The sequence below is a fragment of the Nansenia antarctica genome (genome assembly GCF_963989245.1).
Source record: "Nansenia antarctica genome assembly, chromosome: 1".
Lineage (NCBI taxonomy): Eukaryota > Metazoa > Chordata > Actinopteri > Argentiniformes > Microstomatidae > Nansenia > Nansenia antarctica.
In genome coordinates this window covers 51401716-51414215 of record NC_137674.1, presented here as the reverse complement: position 1 = coordinate 51414215, position 12500 = coordinate 51401716, and the positions used below count along the sequence as shown (strand labels likewise).

At 50.9% G+C, this 12500-nt stretch overlaps 1 protein-coding gene across 1 annotated transcript in view; it reads right to left on the bottom strand.

Moving 5' to 3' along the window:
- sptbn5 (spectrin, beta, non-erythrocytic 5) overlaps nucleotides 1-12500 on the bottom strand; it is a gene marked incomplete at both ends in the record, with an annotated part of 97052 nt that overhangs the window by 73434 nt on the left and 11118 nt on the right. The window contains 6 exons of the mRNA XM_080523875.1: nucleotides 10-228; nucleotides 774-968; nucleotides 7525-7753; nucleotides 9212-9369; nucleotides 10218-10334; nucleotides 10521-10688. Of these exons, the coding sequence (XP_080380001.1) occupies nucleotides 10-228; nucleotides 774-968; nucleotides 7525-7753; nucleotides 9212-9369; nucleotides 10218-10334; nucleotides 10521-10688 (1086 nt within the window). The remainder of the gene's footprint in view (nucleotides 1-9; nucleotides 229-773; nucleotides 969-7524; nucleotides 7754-9211; nucleotides 9370-10217; nucleotides 10335-10520; nucleotides 10689-12500) is intronic.

Sequence of the window (12500 nt, the reverse complement as noted above, 5' to 3'; positions counted from 1 at the left end):
ATCTTTCACCTTCCTCCCAAACTGCTGCGCCAGGTGTTCCAGCTGCTCCAGCCTCAGCAGCGCCCCCTGCAGGGCGCTCTCCCTCTCGTGCTCCGCCCGCTCCAGCAGCGCCCAGTGCCTCTCGATGTCCCCCAGGGTCTTACCCTCCGGGGGGACGTACGCCCACTGGTTGTTGGCGTTCAGCTTGGTACGCAGGCTGAACAGGTGGGCCTCCATCGCCCCGCGCTCCTGGAGGAGGGAGGGGGGAGGGGGGAGGGAAGGAGGAGGGAAGGGAGGGAGGGGGGGGGAGGGAGGAGGGAGGAGGGGGGGAGGAGGGAGGGGGGGGATGGAGGAGGGAGAAGGGGGGGTGGACAGAGGAGGGAGGAGGGGGGGGGAGGAGGGAGGGGGAGGGGGGGAGGAGGGAGGAGGGAGGGGGAGGGGGGGTGGAAAGAGGAGGGAGGAGGGAGGGGGAGGGGGGGAGGAGGGAGAAGGGGGGGTGGACAGAGGAGGGAGGAGGGAGGAGGGGGGGTAGAGGAGGGAGGGAGTGAGTGTGTGATGGAGGGAGGGAGGGAGGAAGGGAGGGAGGGAGGGAGGGAGGGAGGGAGGGAGGGAGGGAGGGAGGGAGGGAGGGAGTGAGTGAGTGAGAGAGTGAGAGAGTGAGAGAGTGAGTGAGTCCGAAAATGAATGAATCAGAGAAAATGAAAGATAAAGAGAGAACAGGAAAGTGAAGACAGAGTCAAAGTGATGGAGAAGGGATGGAACGAGGGATGAGAGAAAAGAAGAAGCAGGCTGACCTGGTATTTGGGGGGCTTCTCCAGCGTGCGGTAGGTCTTGAAGGAGGTCACCAACAGCTGCATGTCTCTGAGGGAGTTGGGGAAGGATCGGTCGTTCAGATCCACTACTTTGGTCTTGATCCACTGCAGCAGGTCAGACACCATGCTCTCATACTGGACCTTCTGGTCATCCAGCTCCTTCAGAAGACCCACGATCTACAAGACAGAGGGAGGTTCAATTTCGTTTTTTTTAACACTTTAGAACAGCCGTGCCTTTTTTACCTACTATAAGAGTCGCCTCGGGGGTCAAATGACCATAGTCTTTTTATCTTACTGATATTTACAGACAACGACCACTAGTTGGCTGTCTTGTAGCTTGCCTCCTACACAGAAAAAATGCTAAATAGCTTTATACTAGCTTATCCTGATGTTATTTTGAAAATGTAAGGATACTGGGTGGTAGAACGCACATATCTAGGAAAAGTCATGAAAGGAGGGTCTTGAAATTTGATCAAGTGCAAAGATATTAAAAAAGAAAATTACAAATGTTATTAAATGGCTGTTCTAGTGTTAACATGTGTTTTCAGGGCATTTCTGCTTTATTGGGATAGAGACAGTAGAGACTGACAGGAAGGATGGGTGAGAGAGAGAGAGAGGAGGGATGACATGCAGGATAGGTCGATGGGCTGGAATCGAATCAGGGACCCTGGTGCCTTAGCACGCTACCCACACATCCAAGGTTTACACTGTTAAAGCAGCAGCAGAGAGAGTTTTAACCACAACAAGCAGAAGAGCTCATATAACTCCTATTTTAGAGACTGTACACTGGCTTCCTGTTATGTTCAGAATAGATTTCAAGATCCTTCTGCTTGTTTATAAAGCTCTCACTGGCACAGCACCAGAATATGTTCAGACCTTTTGCTAGCATATCAGCCCAATAGAGCTCTCAGGTCTTCTGACGCTGGTTTTCTCTGTGTACCACATGTACAAAAGAAGAGATTTGGTGAGGCTGCATTCTCATTTTATGCACCCAAATTGTGGAATGCACTGCCAGTTTACATTAGGGATGCAACCTCAGCACATATGTTCATGTGTATAGCGCATAACATATGTTCATCTCCTCCTTATCCAAGATGGCGGCGCGCACAGACGCAGCGCGGCTCGGAGTGGCTTCAACACTGGTGTTCTTTAATGTTTTTAAGTACATTTGTATGTACATTTTTATTTTAGTACTTATAGGGAACGGTTGTGTAAATAGTACCTACAGCAGACTAGACTTACTAGAAGTTGGTGCGAAAAACGAGGGGACTGTAACGGAGGAGTTCTTGAAACAACAAAGGATCCCATTCGACCTCGCTCGGTCGCAGGGTGAAAAATACTACGCGATCCCAACACTCAAGCGCAAACGTCGGAGGCGAGACCGTAAGCAACGCCGAGGAAGAAGGGGGGGCCTGCAAGCCAGGCTGAGGCGAAGCCCGGATAAGCCAGCTTTGCCGAGTATTTTCCTATCCAACGTCAGGTCCCTGGCTAACAAGATGGACGAATTGAGACTACAGGTCGTCACAAATAACATCGTGGGAGATAGCTGTGTGATTATTCTCACTGAAACCTGGCTAAATGACACTATCCTGGACTCCGCGGTTAGCCTGGAAGGGAGAACCCTTCACCGGGCAGACCGGACTTTGCTTAGTGGAAAGACCCGCGGAGGTGGGCTCATTATATCTACGAAGGATAGCTGGTGCTTAAACACGAAAACTGTAAGTAGCCACTGCTCCCCAAACCTGGAATACTTGACTGTTAAATGCAGACCCACTTACCTCCCGAGGGAATTCAATGCAGTGTATATTACAAGCGTTTACATTGCACCAAATGCAGATGGTAGCTTAGCATTGGCGCGGCTATATGACGTCATCAGTGGTGAACAGAACGCGGACCCACAGGCAGTCCACATTATCGCCGGAGATTTTAATCATGCCAACCTGAAGGTAGTACTACCCAAGTTCTATCAGCATGTTAAATGTGCAACAAGAGGAGAAAAAACACTGGATAAGGTATACACCAACATCAAGCGTGCTTACAAGGCTAGACCGCTAGCTCATCTAGGCATGTCTGACCATGTGTCAATCCTCCTGATCCCAGCCTACACTACCATGAGGAAAAGTGCTCCCATCACCACTAAGACTGTCAGAACCTGGCCAGAAGGGTCCGCTCCACTGCAGATCTGCCTAAATGACACCTCATGGCAGGAATATGAGCATGAGGACCTGGAACAGTTCACGTCGTCGGTTCTGAACCACATAGTGAACTGCACCAACTCAGTCACCGTGGACAAACGGGTCCGGGTCTACCCCAACACGAAGCCATGGATGACTGGGAAGGTCCAAAAACTGATCAATGAGAGGGACAACGCCTTCTTTGCAGGGAAGGGCACACTGCTGTACAGCACCACCAGGGCTAACCTAAAGCGCGGCATCCGAGAGGCCAAGGCAGACCACAGAGAGAAGATTGAGGAATGCTTCCTGAGCAACAACTCCAGGCGGATGTGGCAGGGGGTTCAGCACATGACAAACTTCAGAGCCAACAGGCTCACAGCCGCAGAGGACGACCCCCTGCTGGCGGAAAAGCTGAACTCCTTCTACGCCCGGTTCGACGAGGGGCGAACGGAGGTAACCACAACACAAACACCACTCTCTCCAGCTCTCAGCAGCCTCACCCTCACAGAGCATGAAGTGAGACGCGTGCTGAAGGCGGTGGACCCCAGGAAAGCCTCTGGGCCGGATGGCGTCCTGGGACGGGTGCTGAGGGACTGCGCCGACCAGCTGGCCGGGGTTTTCACCAACATCTTCAACCAGTCCCTGTCCCAGGCCACCGTCCCACCCTGCCTGAAAACCTCAACTATCATCCCAGTCCCGAAGAAAAGCACGGTGAGCTGCCTAAACGACTACCGCCCGGTGGCACTCACACCAATCATCATGAAGTGCTTCGAGAAACTAGTCCGGGCCCACATAGTCACACGCCTCCCGCCCAACCTGGATCCATACCAGTTCGCCTACAGAGCCCACAGGTCCACAGAGGACGCCATCGCGACGACTCTCCACGCCACTCTATCCCACCTGGAGAGGGGAAACAGCTACGCGAGACTGCTCTTTGTGGACTTCAGCTCTGCCTTCAACACCATCCTTCCAGACAGGCTAGTGACCAAACTACTAGACCTGGGACTATCACACTCTATATGTGCATGGATCAAGGACTTCCTGTCCGACCGCCCCCAGAGGGTGCGGGTGGGCCCCCACACCTCCACAGCCCTCAGACTCAGCACTGGGTCCCCCCAGGGCTGCGTGCTAAGCCCCATCCTCTACAACCTCTACACCTACGACTTCACCCCCGTCCACCCCAGCAACTCCATCGTAAAGTTTGCAGACGACACCACCGTGGTGGGCTGCATCTCGGGGGGGGACGAGGCGGCGTACAGGGATGAGGTAGAGCAACTGAGCAAGCTGTGCAAGGTTAACAACCTGCTGCTGAACAAGTCAAAGACCCAGGAAATCATCGTGGACTTCAGGAGGAAAAAATCTGAGATCCAGCCCCTGCTCATCGACGGAGAGAGCGTGGAGAGAGTCTCAACCCTCCGATTCCTGGGGGTGCACATACAGGATGACCTGTCCTGGAAGAACAACACAGTAGCCACCATCAAGAAGGCACAACAGCGGCTCTACTTCCTGAGAGTCCTCAGGAAGGAACACAACAAGCAGGAGATACTGGTGGCCTACTACCGCGGCGCAGTGGAGAGCATCCTCACCTACGGCATCTGCAACTGGTTCTCCAGCTGCACAACTGCGGAGAGAAATGCGCTACAGAGAGTCGTGAGAACAGCACAGAAGATCACCGGCGCCCCCCTCCCCTCTCTGGAAGAGCTGTACAACACACGCTGTCTCAGGAAGGCCTCCAAGATCTCCAGAGACCCAACCCACCCTGGGTATGAACACTTTGCCCGGCTGCCCTCGAAAAGGCGGTACAGGACCATGGCCGCAAGGACAAACAGACTGAAGAACAGCTTCTACCACAGGGCCGTCCAGGCCCTGAACACAGCAAAGACCTAAGTTCTGGGCCCTGGACAGTCTGGACGGATTGATGGCAGCTGCTGGCCTGAAAAAATCAGGTGTCGTGCTGAGGCACAAACATGTACATTTCAAGCCTGCAAACTGTGACACTTTAAATAAATGTGAAATAATACTATTGTGCAATATGACAACCCTAGTCGTCTATCTGTACAGTATAGTACAGTGGATAGTGTACATAGCCTTTATTTATGTAAACCAGCTCCTTCCCTTTTTTTGTTTCCCTTTCCTAACACCAGGGGAGCCACCCCTCCTAAATTTCGTTGTTTGGTACCTGTACTGTAGCAATGACAATAAAGTCCATTCATTCATTCATTCATTCATACACACACACACACACAGGTACAGATACACACCTTGCTCAGTCTCAGGGACCTGACCACCGACTCTCTCCTGCATCTGGACCTGAACCACTGAGTACTGAGCCTCCCGCCCAGCGACATGGCCCCGCCGCCGTCCTCCTAACGCAACGTCCCTCACCCCCCCCCCCTTCCACGCCCCCCCCCCCCTCCCACCCCCCCCCCCCCCCTCCGGGACCCTCCGCCGCTTTAAAAACAACCGTCTCCTCGTCGCCGACGTCTCCTAGGGCTCTCTGCACCAGTCATCCTGTCATACACCTTGTATGGTCTCCCCTCCCCTCCTCTCCTCTTCCTTCCCCTCCTCCTCTCCAGCCCCCCCCCCTCAGCTCAGGGACATGGTTCTGGTTCTGGTTCTGTGCCCACGTGTCCTAGGAGAGCAGAGAACTGGGTGGTGTGTCATGGTGTCGTCCGGTGGCTTGGCTCTGTCCATACCAGACACAGGCTCCTCTCTGCAGGTGTCTCAGGGGCTAACCCCCTAAACCGCCCCCCTAACGAACGATAGCCAATAGCCTTGGCTGGTCTCTCTCTACCTAAGTTGAAGCACTGTTAATCAGACTCTATATCAGGCTGACGGTCATGAGAATTCCACCCTGTGTTGTCTCTCTCTCTCCAATCCACTAGTTGTCGGTAAGTCGATTCCTCAGTGAAATGCGCAGAGCTTCCGGGGCGACGGTGAGTCTCTTGTCTAGACCAGAACCGACACACACACACACATACACACAGACACACACACACACACACACACTTCGACTGTGCATTACCCGGATCTGCGTCAGTTACTTAGGACTGATCTCATTAGCCGTAGCTCCACCCCCCACACTCCCAGCACTGCCCTTCTCCTCCACACTGAAATCCCCCTAATCCTGCCTGTTGCAGGGGCGCTGACCCCTGGTCTGCAAGCCTAAGTCAAGATAAGACGGGCGCAGTTCACACTATGGCCAGCAGAGGGGGCCTAGAGCCCAAGGTCTGGGTGTTGACATGCTAACGTCTATTTGTTTGTGTGTGTGTGTGTGTGTGTGTGTGTGTGTGTGTGTGTGTGTGTGTGTGTGTGTGTGTACGTGCGTGCGTGTGTGTACATGTGTGCGTGTGTGTGTACATTATACAGAGTAATCTAACCTTCCCTAACCTTCCACATACAGACATGGTATGTTTGGTCAACAATACAAGGAGAATGGGTGTATGCGTGTACTATCATCATCCCAAATTAGCAAACAAGACCGTCCCTGTACCCTCTGATGTTCACACACAGACAGAGAGCTCCCTCACACAGCTTTCCACTTACGCTGAGTCAGATAAACGTCCGCTGAAAATATATATAAATAGCCAATCCATCCTCTCTCTGGAGCAGGGTCGATAGATCCCAAATAAGTGTCCTTAGGGGTAACAGTAAGGGGAAACGTTGTTGTTCTACTATAGAGTATATATACAGACCTTTTAAAAACTATTTTCATAGAGTTGTCAGTTGGGAGAAATGATTAAGGAGATGGGGGGGGTCATAATGGATTCATCTACTCTATTTACCAGACCACAGAACACTTATCTGTGTTCGACTGTGGTTGCCTGGTGGAACCGAACCAATGGAAGAGCCCCTGAAGTCTGTGTGACTTTATTATTTCAATACTCAAGTGAGTATTGAAAACCTTCATGATTTTGAATATTATTTTATTTAAAATAATACTATGGACATTTGTTTACTTTTGTTTACTAAAAAATGCCGGTCGAGAGAGGACGCTGGCGTTGCTTGTTCGCCGCTTCTCCGCCCAAAATCTAGGTGTAATTGCAGTATACAGAGTAGATTGTCCGACAAAGACACTTAGATTTAGATTTAGTCATCTAAAAATGTATTAGACCCCTATACTTTCTTTTATTTATCTTTTGTTTCTTTTTATTATTACTACTCAATCTTTTCAGTTTGTAAAGCGTCTTTGAGTGTCTAGAAAAGCGCTATATAAGTCTAATGTATTATTATTATTATTATTATTATTATTATTATTATTATTATTATTATTATTAAAGTGCTAAAGTATTTCAAAGGATTATGAAACAGGCCTACTGCAGTGGAGGCAGAGGCGGAGGTGGAAAGCGGCGTGTTCGACAACCGCTCCTCGTTCCGTTTTTTCACGCATGACAACGAGGGCCGTGGGTTCTCCTCCGATGTCTACCTCCCCCGGCCTCCCCCGGCCTCCCCTGGCCTCCTCCTCCCCTGGCCTCCTCCTCCCCCAGCCTCTACCTCCCCCGGCCTCCTCCTCCCCCGGCCTCCTCCTCGCCCTCGGCTGTTACTGTTCCTCCACTGACCTTGTGCAGCCTCTTCTGGATGGTCTGGCCCTGCCTCATCTTGGAGAAGTAGTGGTAGTAGAGGGACACGTAGGTCATGATGGACTTCTCGTCTGGGTGAGGGACCACCATGTCCTCCACGTCCAGCAGCTGCATGATCCCGAACTCCGCCTCGGCCAGGGAGAAGGCGTGGCCCAGGTTCCCCTTGGGGTCGTCCTCACGCAGGCGCCGGTAGTCAAACAGGTCCGACCTGGGAGGGGGGGGGGGGGGGTGGTAGAGGGGGGTTAGAGGGTCAGTTTAGACACCAGGAGCCAGATCAGTGGCCTTGAGGTTAGAGTGTCCGCCCTGAGATCGGGAGGTTGTGAGTTCGATCCCCGGCCGAGTCGTACCACCAAAGACTATAAAAATGGTACCCGACGCCTCCCTGCTTGGCACTCAGCATTAAGGGTTGGATTGGGGAGGTAAGACCCTGCGACGTACCAGCGTCATGTCCAGGGGGGTGTACTTGTACATCAAGCCGCCTCACACTACGGAAACAAGAGATAGGCTCCTGCCCTATGGGCCGTTAACCATCGGTTCTCAGGGCTACTTACTTACTTAGACATGAGGTGAATGAAGTAGCTAGATTCATGGTCGTCCAACTCCGCTCCTGAAAAGCTATACTAGTTACTAGTTACTAGTTACAAGGCCTTTAGTTCCAGCCCAGGGCGACCACATGTGTTCCAGTCAGCTCATCACAGCCTTGGCAGAGAGACACAGCAGGTTGGTCAGTTGGTCAGACAGAGACACAGCAGGTCAGTTGGTCAGACAGAGATACAGCAGGTCAGTTGGTCAGACAGAGATACAGCAGGTCAGTTGGTCAGACAGAGATACAGCAGGTTGGTCAGTTGATCAGACAGAGATACAGCAGGTGGTCAGTTGGTCAGACAGAGATACAGCAGGTCAGTTGGTCAGTTGGTCAGACAGAGATACAGCAGGTGGTCAGTTGGTCAGACAGAGATACAGCAGGTTGGTCAGTTGGTCAGACAGAGATACAGCAGGTCAGTTAATGCTCATGCGCATACAAACGTCTAAACAAGCTAAGCTATTTCAGAGGTTTCCAACTCCGGGCTTGGAGAGCTACCTATGTGTGTCAGTATCTGTGTGTGTGTGTGTGTGTGTGTGTGTGTGTGTGTGTCAGTACCTGTGTGTGTGTGTGTGTGTGTGTGTGTGTGTGTGTGGTGTGTGTCTCAGTACCTGTGTGTGTGTGTGTGTGTGTGTGTGTGTGTCAGTACCTGTGTGTATGTGTGTGTATGTGTGTGTGTGTGTGTGTGTGTGTGTGTGTGTGTCAGTACCTGTATGTATGTGTGTGTGTGTGTGTGTGTGTGTGCGTCAGTACCTGAGTGTGTGTGTGTGTGTGTGTGTGTGTGTGTGTGTCAGTACCTGTGTGTGTGTGTGTGTGTGTCAGCACCTGTGTGTGTGTGTGTGTGTGTGTGTGTCAGTACCTGAGTGTGTGTGTGTGTGTGTGTGTCAGTACATGTGTGTGTGTGTGTGTGTCTCAGTACTAGTGTGTGTGTGTGTGTGTGTGTGTGTGTGTGTGTGTGTGTGTCAGTACCTGTGTGTGTGTGTGTGTGTGTGTGTGAGTGTGTGTGTGTGTGTGTCAGTACCTGTGTGTGTGTGTGTGTGTGTGTGTGTGTGTGTGTGTGTGTGTGTGTGTGTGTGTCAGTACCTGTGTGCGTGGATCAGAGCGTTGAAGGCCAGGCCGTCCCTCCAGCTACCAGAGAAGTCCTTCACCTGGACGTTGGCGTAGCCGGCCGTCTTCATCTGACACCAGATCAGCAGAGCCTCCTTGGCAGAGCGCCGCGCGTTGCTGCCCCCCCCGCCGGCCTGCAGGACAGAGTCACACTCACAGATGTACTACGCAACATGACCTACCAACATGACCTACCAACATGACCTACCTATATGTGACAAAGTCTGATCATTTGGTCCGCATGTCGGGATCTGATGTAATGATCCGACTTTTCCTTTAGAAAAATGTGAATACATTTCCTCGTTGTTGAAAATCAATGACACATCAGAGTCAACGAACACAGCTTGTTTTGTGAGCCTGCTAACAATGTAAAGTAGTGTTATAGTTAACTAGGTAGCAGTGGGGATTGCTCACCCGATCCGTTGCGTTGCAGTATTTTGGCTTGACTAACGAGTGTGTGTTGTGATTCTCAACAACGTTGAAAGGTAGTTCCGTGTTTCAAAAGAAAAGTCTGAACATTTTGATTGGTCGTCGACATGCGGACGAAAAGAAGAGAGGTGTCACATATGCTTTTACTGAGGAGTGTCCCACAGCCACGTCCCATGCCGTGTTCCATACTGTATGTTAATACTGTTAGTGTGCTTTCTGTTGTGCTTAATGTTGTGCGGGTTTATGTGGATGTGTGACGCTGTCCCTTTAACTAGATGCTGTGACTGTAAGTGGAGGAGGTGTGGAGATGTATGCATGTTTCTATCTTTTAACTGTGCTGGAAATGCTTGGATGTGTGCTGCTGTCTGTCGTGTGTGTTCTTTGTTTTGAACATAACCTGATTTCTTTTCAGCCCCTCCCCCCAAGAGGCTTTTGTCTTTTTTCAGGCCGCCAATGCAAATAAGAATGAGTTCTTATTGGCCTGCCTGGTTAAATAAAGGTTCAATTGAAAAAATATATTAAAAAATAAAAGTGTCTATTGGTTCTGAACTACCTCGTCCAGGTTGATGGCTCCTATCTGGAAGCGGAGGATGATGATCCAGAGCAGGCCCAGGATCAAGGTCCTGTCTCCATCCACCACGTTCTCCGGACCGATCAGGTCCACGCGGATCTGAGAAAGGAGAGAGGATCGGTTTAACGTGTCTTCGTGGCAGGGGGTGGTGCTTTTTACAGAGTTAGAAGTGCCCCTTACTGTCTTGAGTGACCTTCGCCAAAATGATCACGCTTGCTTATGGCTATTATCCCTGTGTTACCGGTGATGTCTGCTGTGGTAATCTGATACCGCAGATTTAGCTACCTTGGTCTTGAGGAAGTTGATGGCGATGCCGTTGTTCTCCAGACAGTGGACCCTCAGTTTGCGTCTGGTCGGGGTGGGGAGTTTCTCCCCGGAGATCAGCTCCAGCAGGCGGACCAAGGGCAACCCCGGCTTCAGCTCTGTGTACACGTCAGTGAGGGCTAGCTTCTCCTGGATAGAGAGCCAACACAGAGACATGTTACTGAGGACTAGCTTCTCCTGGACAGAGACACAGAGACATGTTACTGAGGACTAGCTTCTCCTGGACAGAGACACAGAGACATGTTACTGAGGACTAGCTTCTCCTGGACAGAGACACAGAGACATGTTACTGAGGGCTAGCTTCTCCTGGACAGAGAACACAGAGACATGTTACTGAGGGCTAGCTTCTCCTGGACAGAGAACACAGAGACATGTTACTGAGGGCTAGCTTCTCCTGGACAGAGACACAGAGACATGTTACTGAGGACTAGCTTCTCCTGGACAGAGACACAGAGACATGTTACTGAGGGCTAGCTTCTCCTGGACAGAGAACACAGAGACATGTTACTGAGGGCTAGCTTCTCCTGGACAGAGAACACAGAGACATGTTACTGAGGGCTAGCTTCTCCTGGACAGACATGTTACTGAGGACTAGCTTCTCCTGGACAGACATGTTACTGAGGGCTAGCTTCTCCTGCACAGAGACCAACACAGAGACGCTGAGTAAATGTGTGTAGCAGGGGAGGCTGGTGGAGGTAAACATCGGAGGACAGGCTCATTGTAATGCATAGAGAGGACGTATTTGATACCATCCCAATGAGCCTGTCCTCTGATTTATACCTCCACCAGCCTCCCCTGATGTGTAGGTTAAATGTTATCACACACCAACACCCCAAGCCCCTCTCTGCTGCAATTCTTTCCAGTATGTTGCTGTAAAAGGGAAAATATTCTCAACTATTTACCTGGTTAAATAGGGGTTAAATAAACACCTATTCAGTTTTTTGTTGAATGACACCACATGTATAGACGATTATCTGATGAAGACTTTCTGGTTGTCATCAAACCTCAATGAGGTCATCTGATAACCCCCCGGGCCAACAGGGCTAGCTACAGTAAAGCTATCGCTTCTCTCTTCCCTAGGAAGGTATCTCTATTCCTGCATGTGATGAACAAAGGCATGTGGTGTGCACAATGTCATTGAAAGGCCGTGGAGAAAAGGGGTTACATCATAACAATACGTCCAAGTCAGATAAATCAATGTCACTTTTGTTGCTTCAGCGAAATGAAATGTATTGTGTGGCGCTGGGTGTCTCCTTCCCCTGACCGGTGGAGTTTGGTGACATTGCCTGGGTTAGGAGGGGCAGGGAACCCTGGGAACCCTCCAGCCAGCTGCACACTCACGCTGGGGTGGACACACACTGCAGATCAGCAGATCTCCACATCATATGGAGGAGGTTACTACCATGGTCAAAACTGTGCTGCCAGACATTGTGAGATTTGTTGGTCTACTGTGTGCAGGGACAGTGCCATAAAAACAGAGGGTTTGGATTTTTTGGAACACATCCATTGGCTGTGTATGTGTGTGTGTGTGTGTGTGTGTGTGTGTGTGTGTGTGTGTGTGTGTGTGTGTGTGTGTGTCTGTCCAGATCCATTACAGAGTGACTAAGACACCCCACCCTGTGACTTGGGGCTTGTTCAGGGAGGGCGGAACCTCACAGAACCCTTACATAGAAATAGATCCCATAGGACCAACACCCCAGTTCACCATACAGAGAGAAGGCAATCCAACAGCTCTGTTTATTACATTTCTATCTGCGGTGTTCTGAATGTTTTCTCACTCTTTGAGGAAAGCCCATCTTTGTGGGCTTGTTCTTAACCCGACAGTCCTCTCAGCTCTGCAGGACACATACTGGATAGACATTCTTTCTTAGGCCCACATAGTCTTTTTCTTACAATAAGGACCGTATGACAGTATTTGTGGCACACTGTGGCAGCCTAACC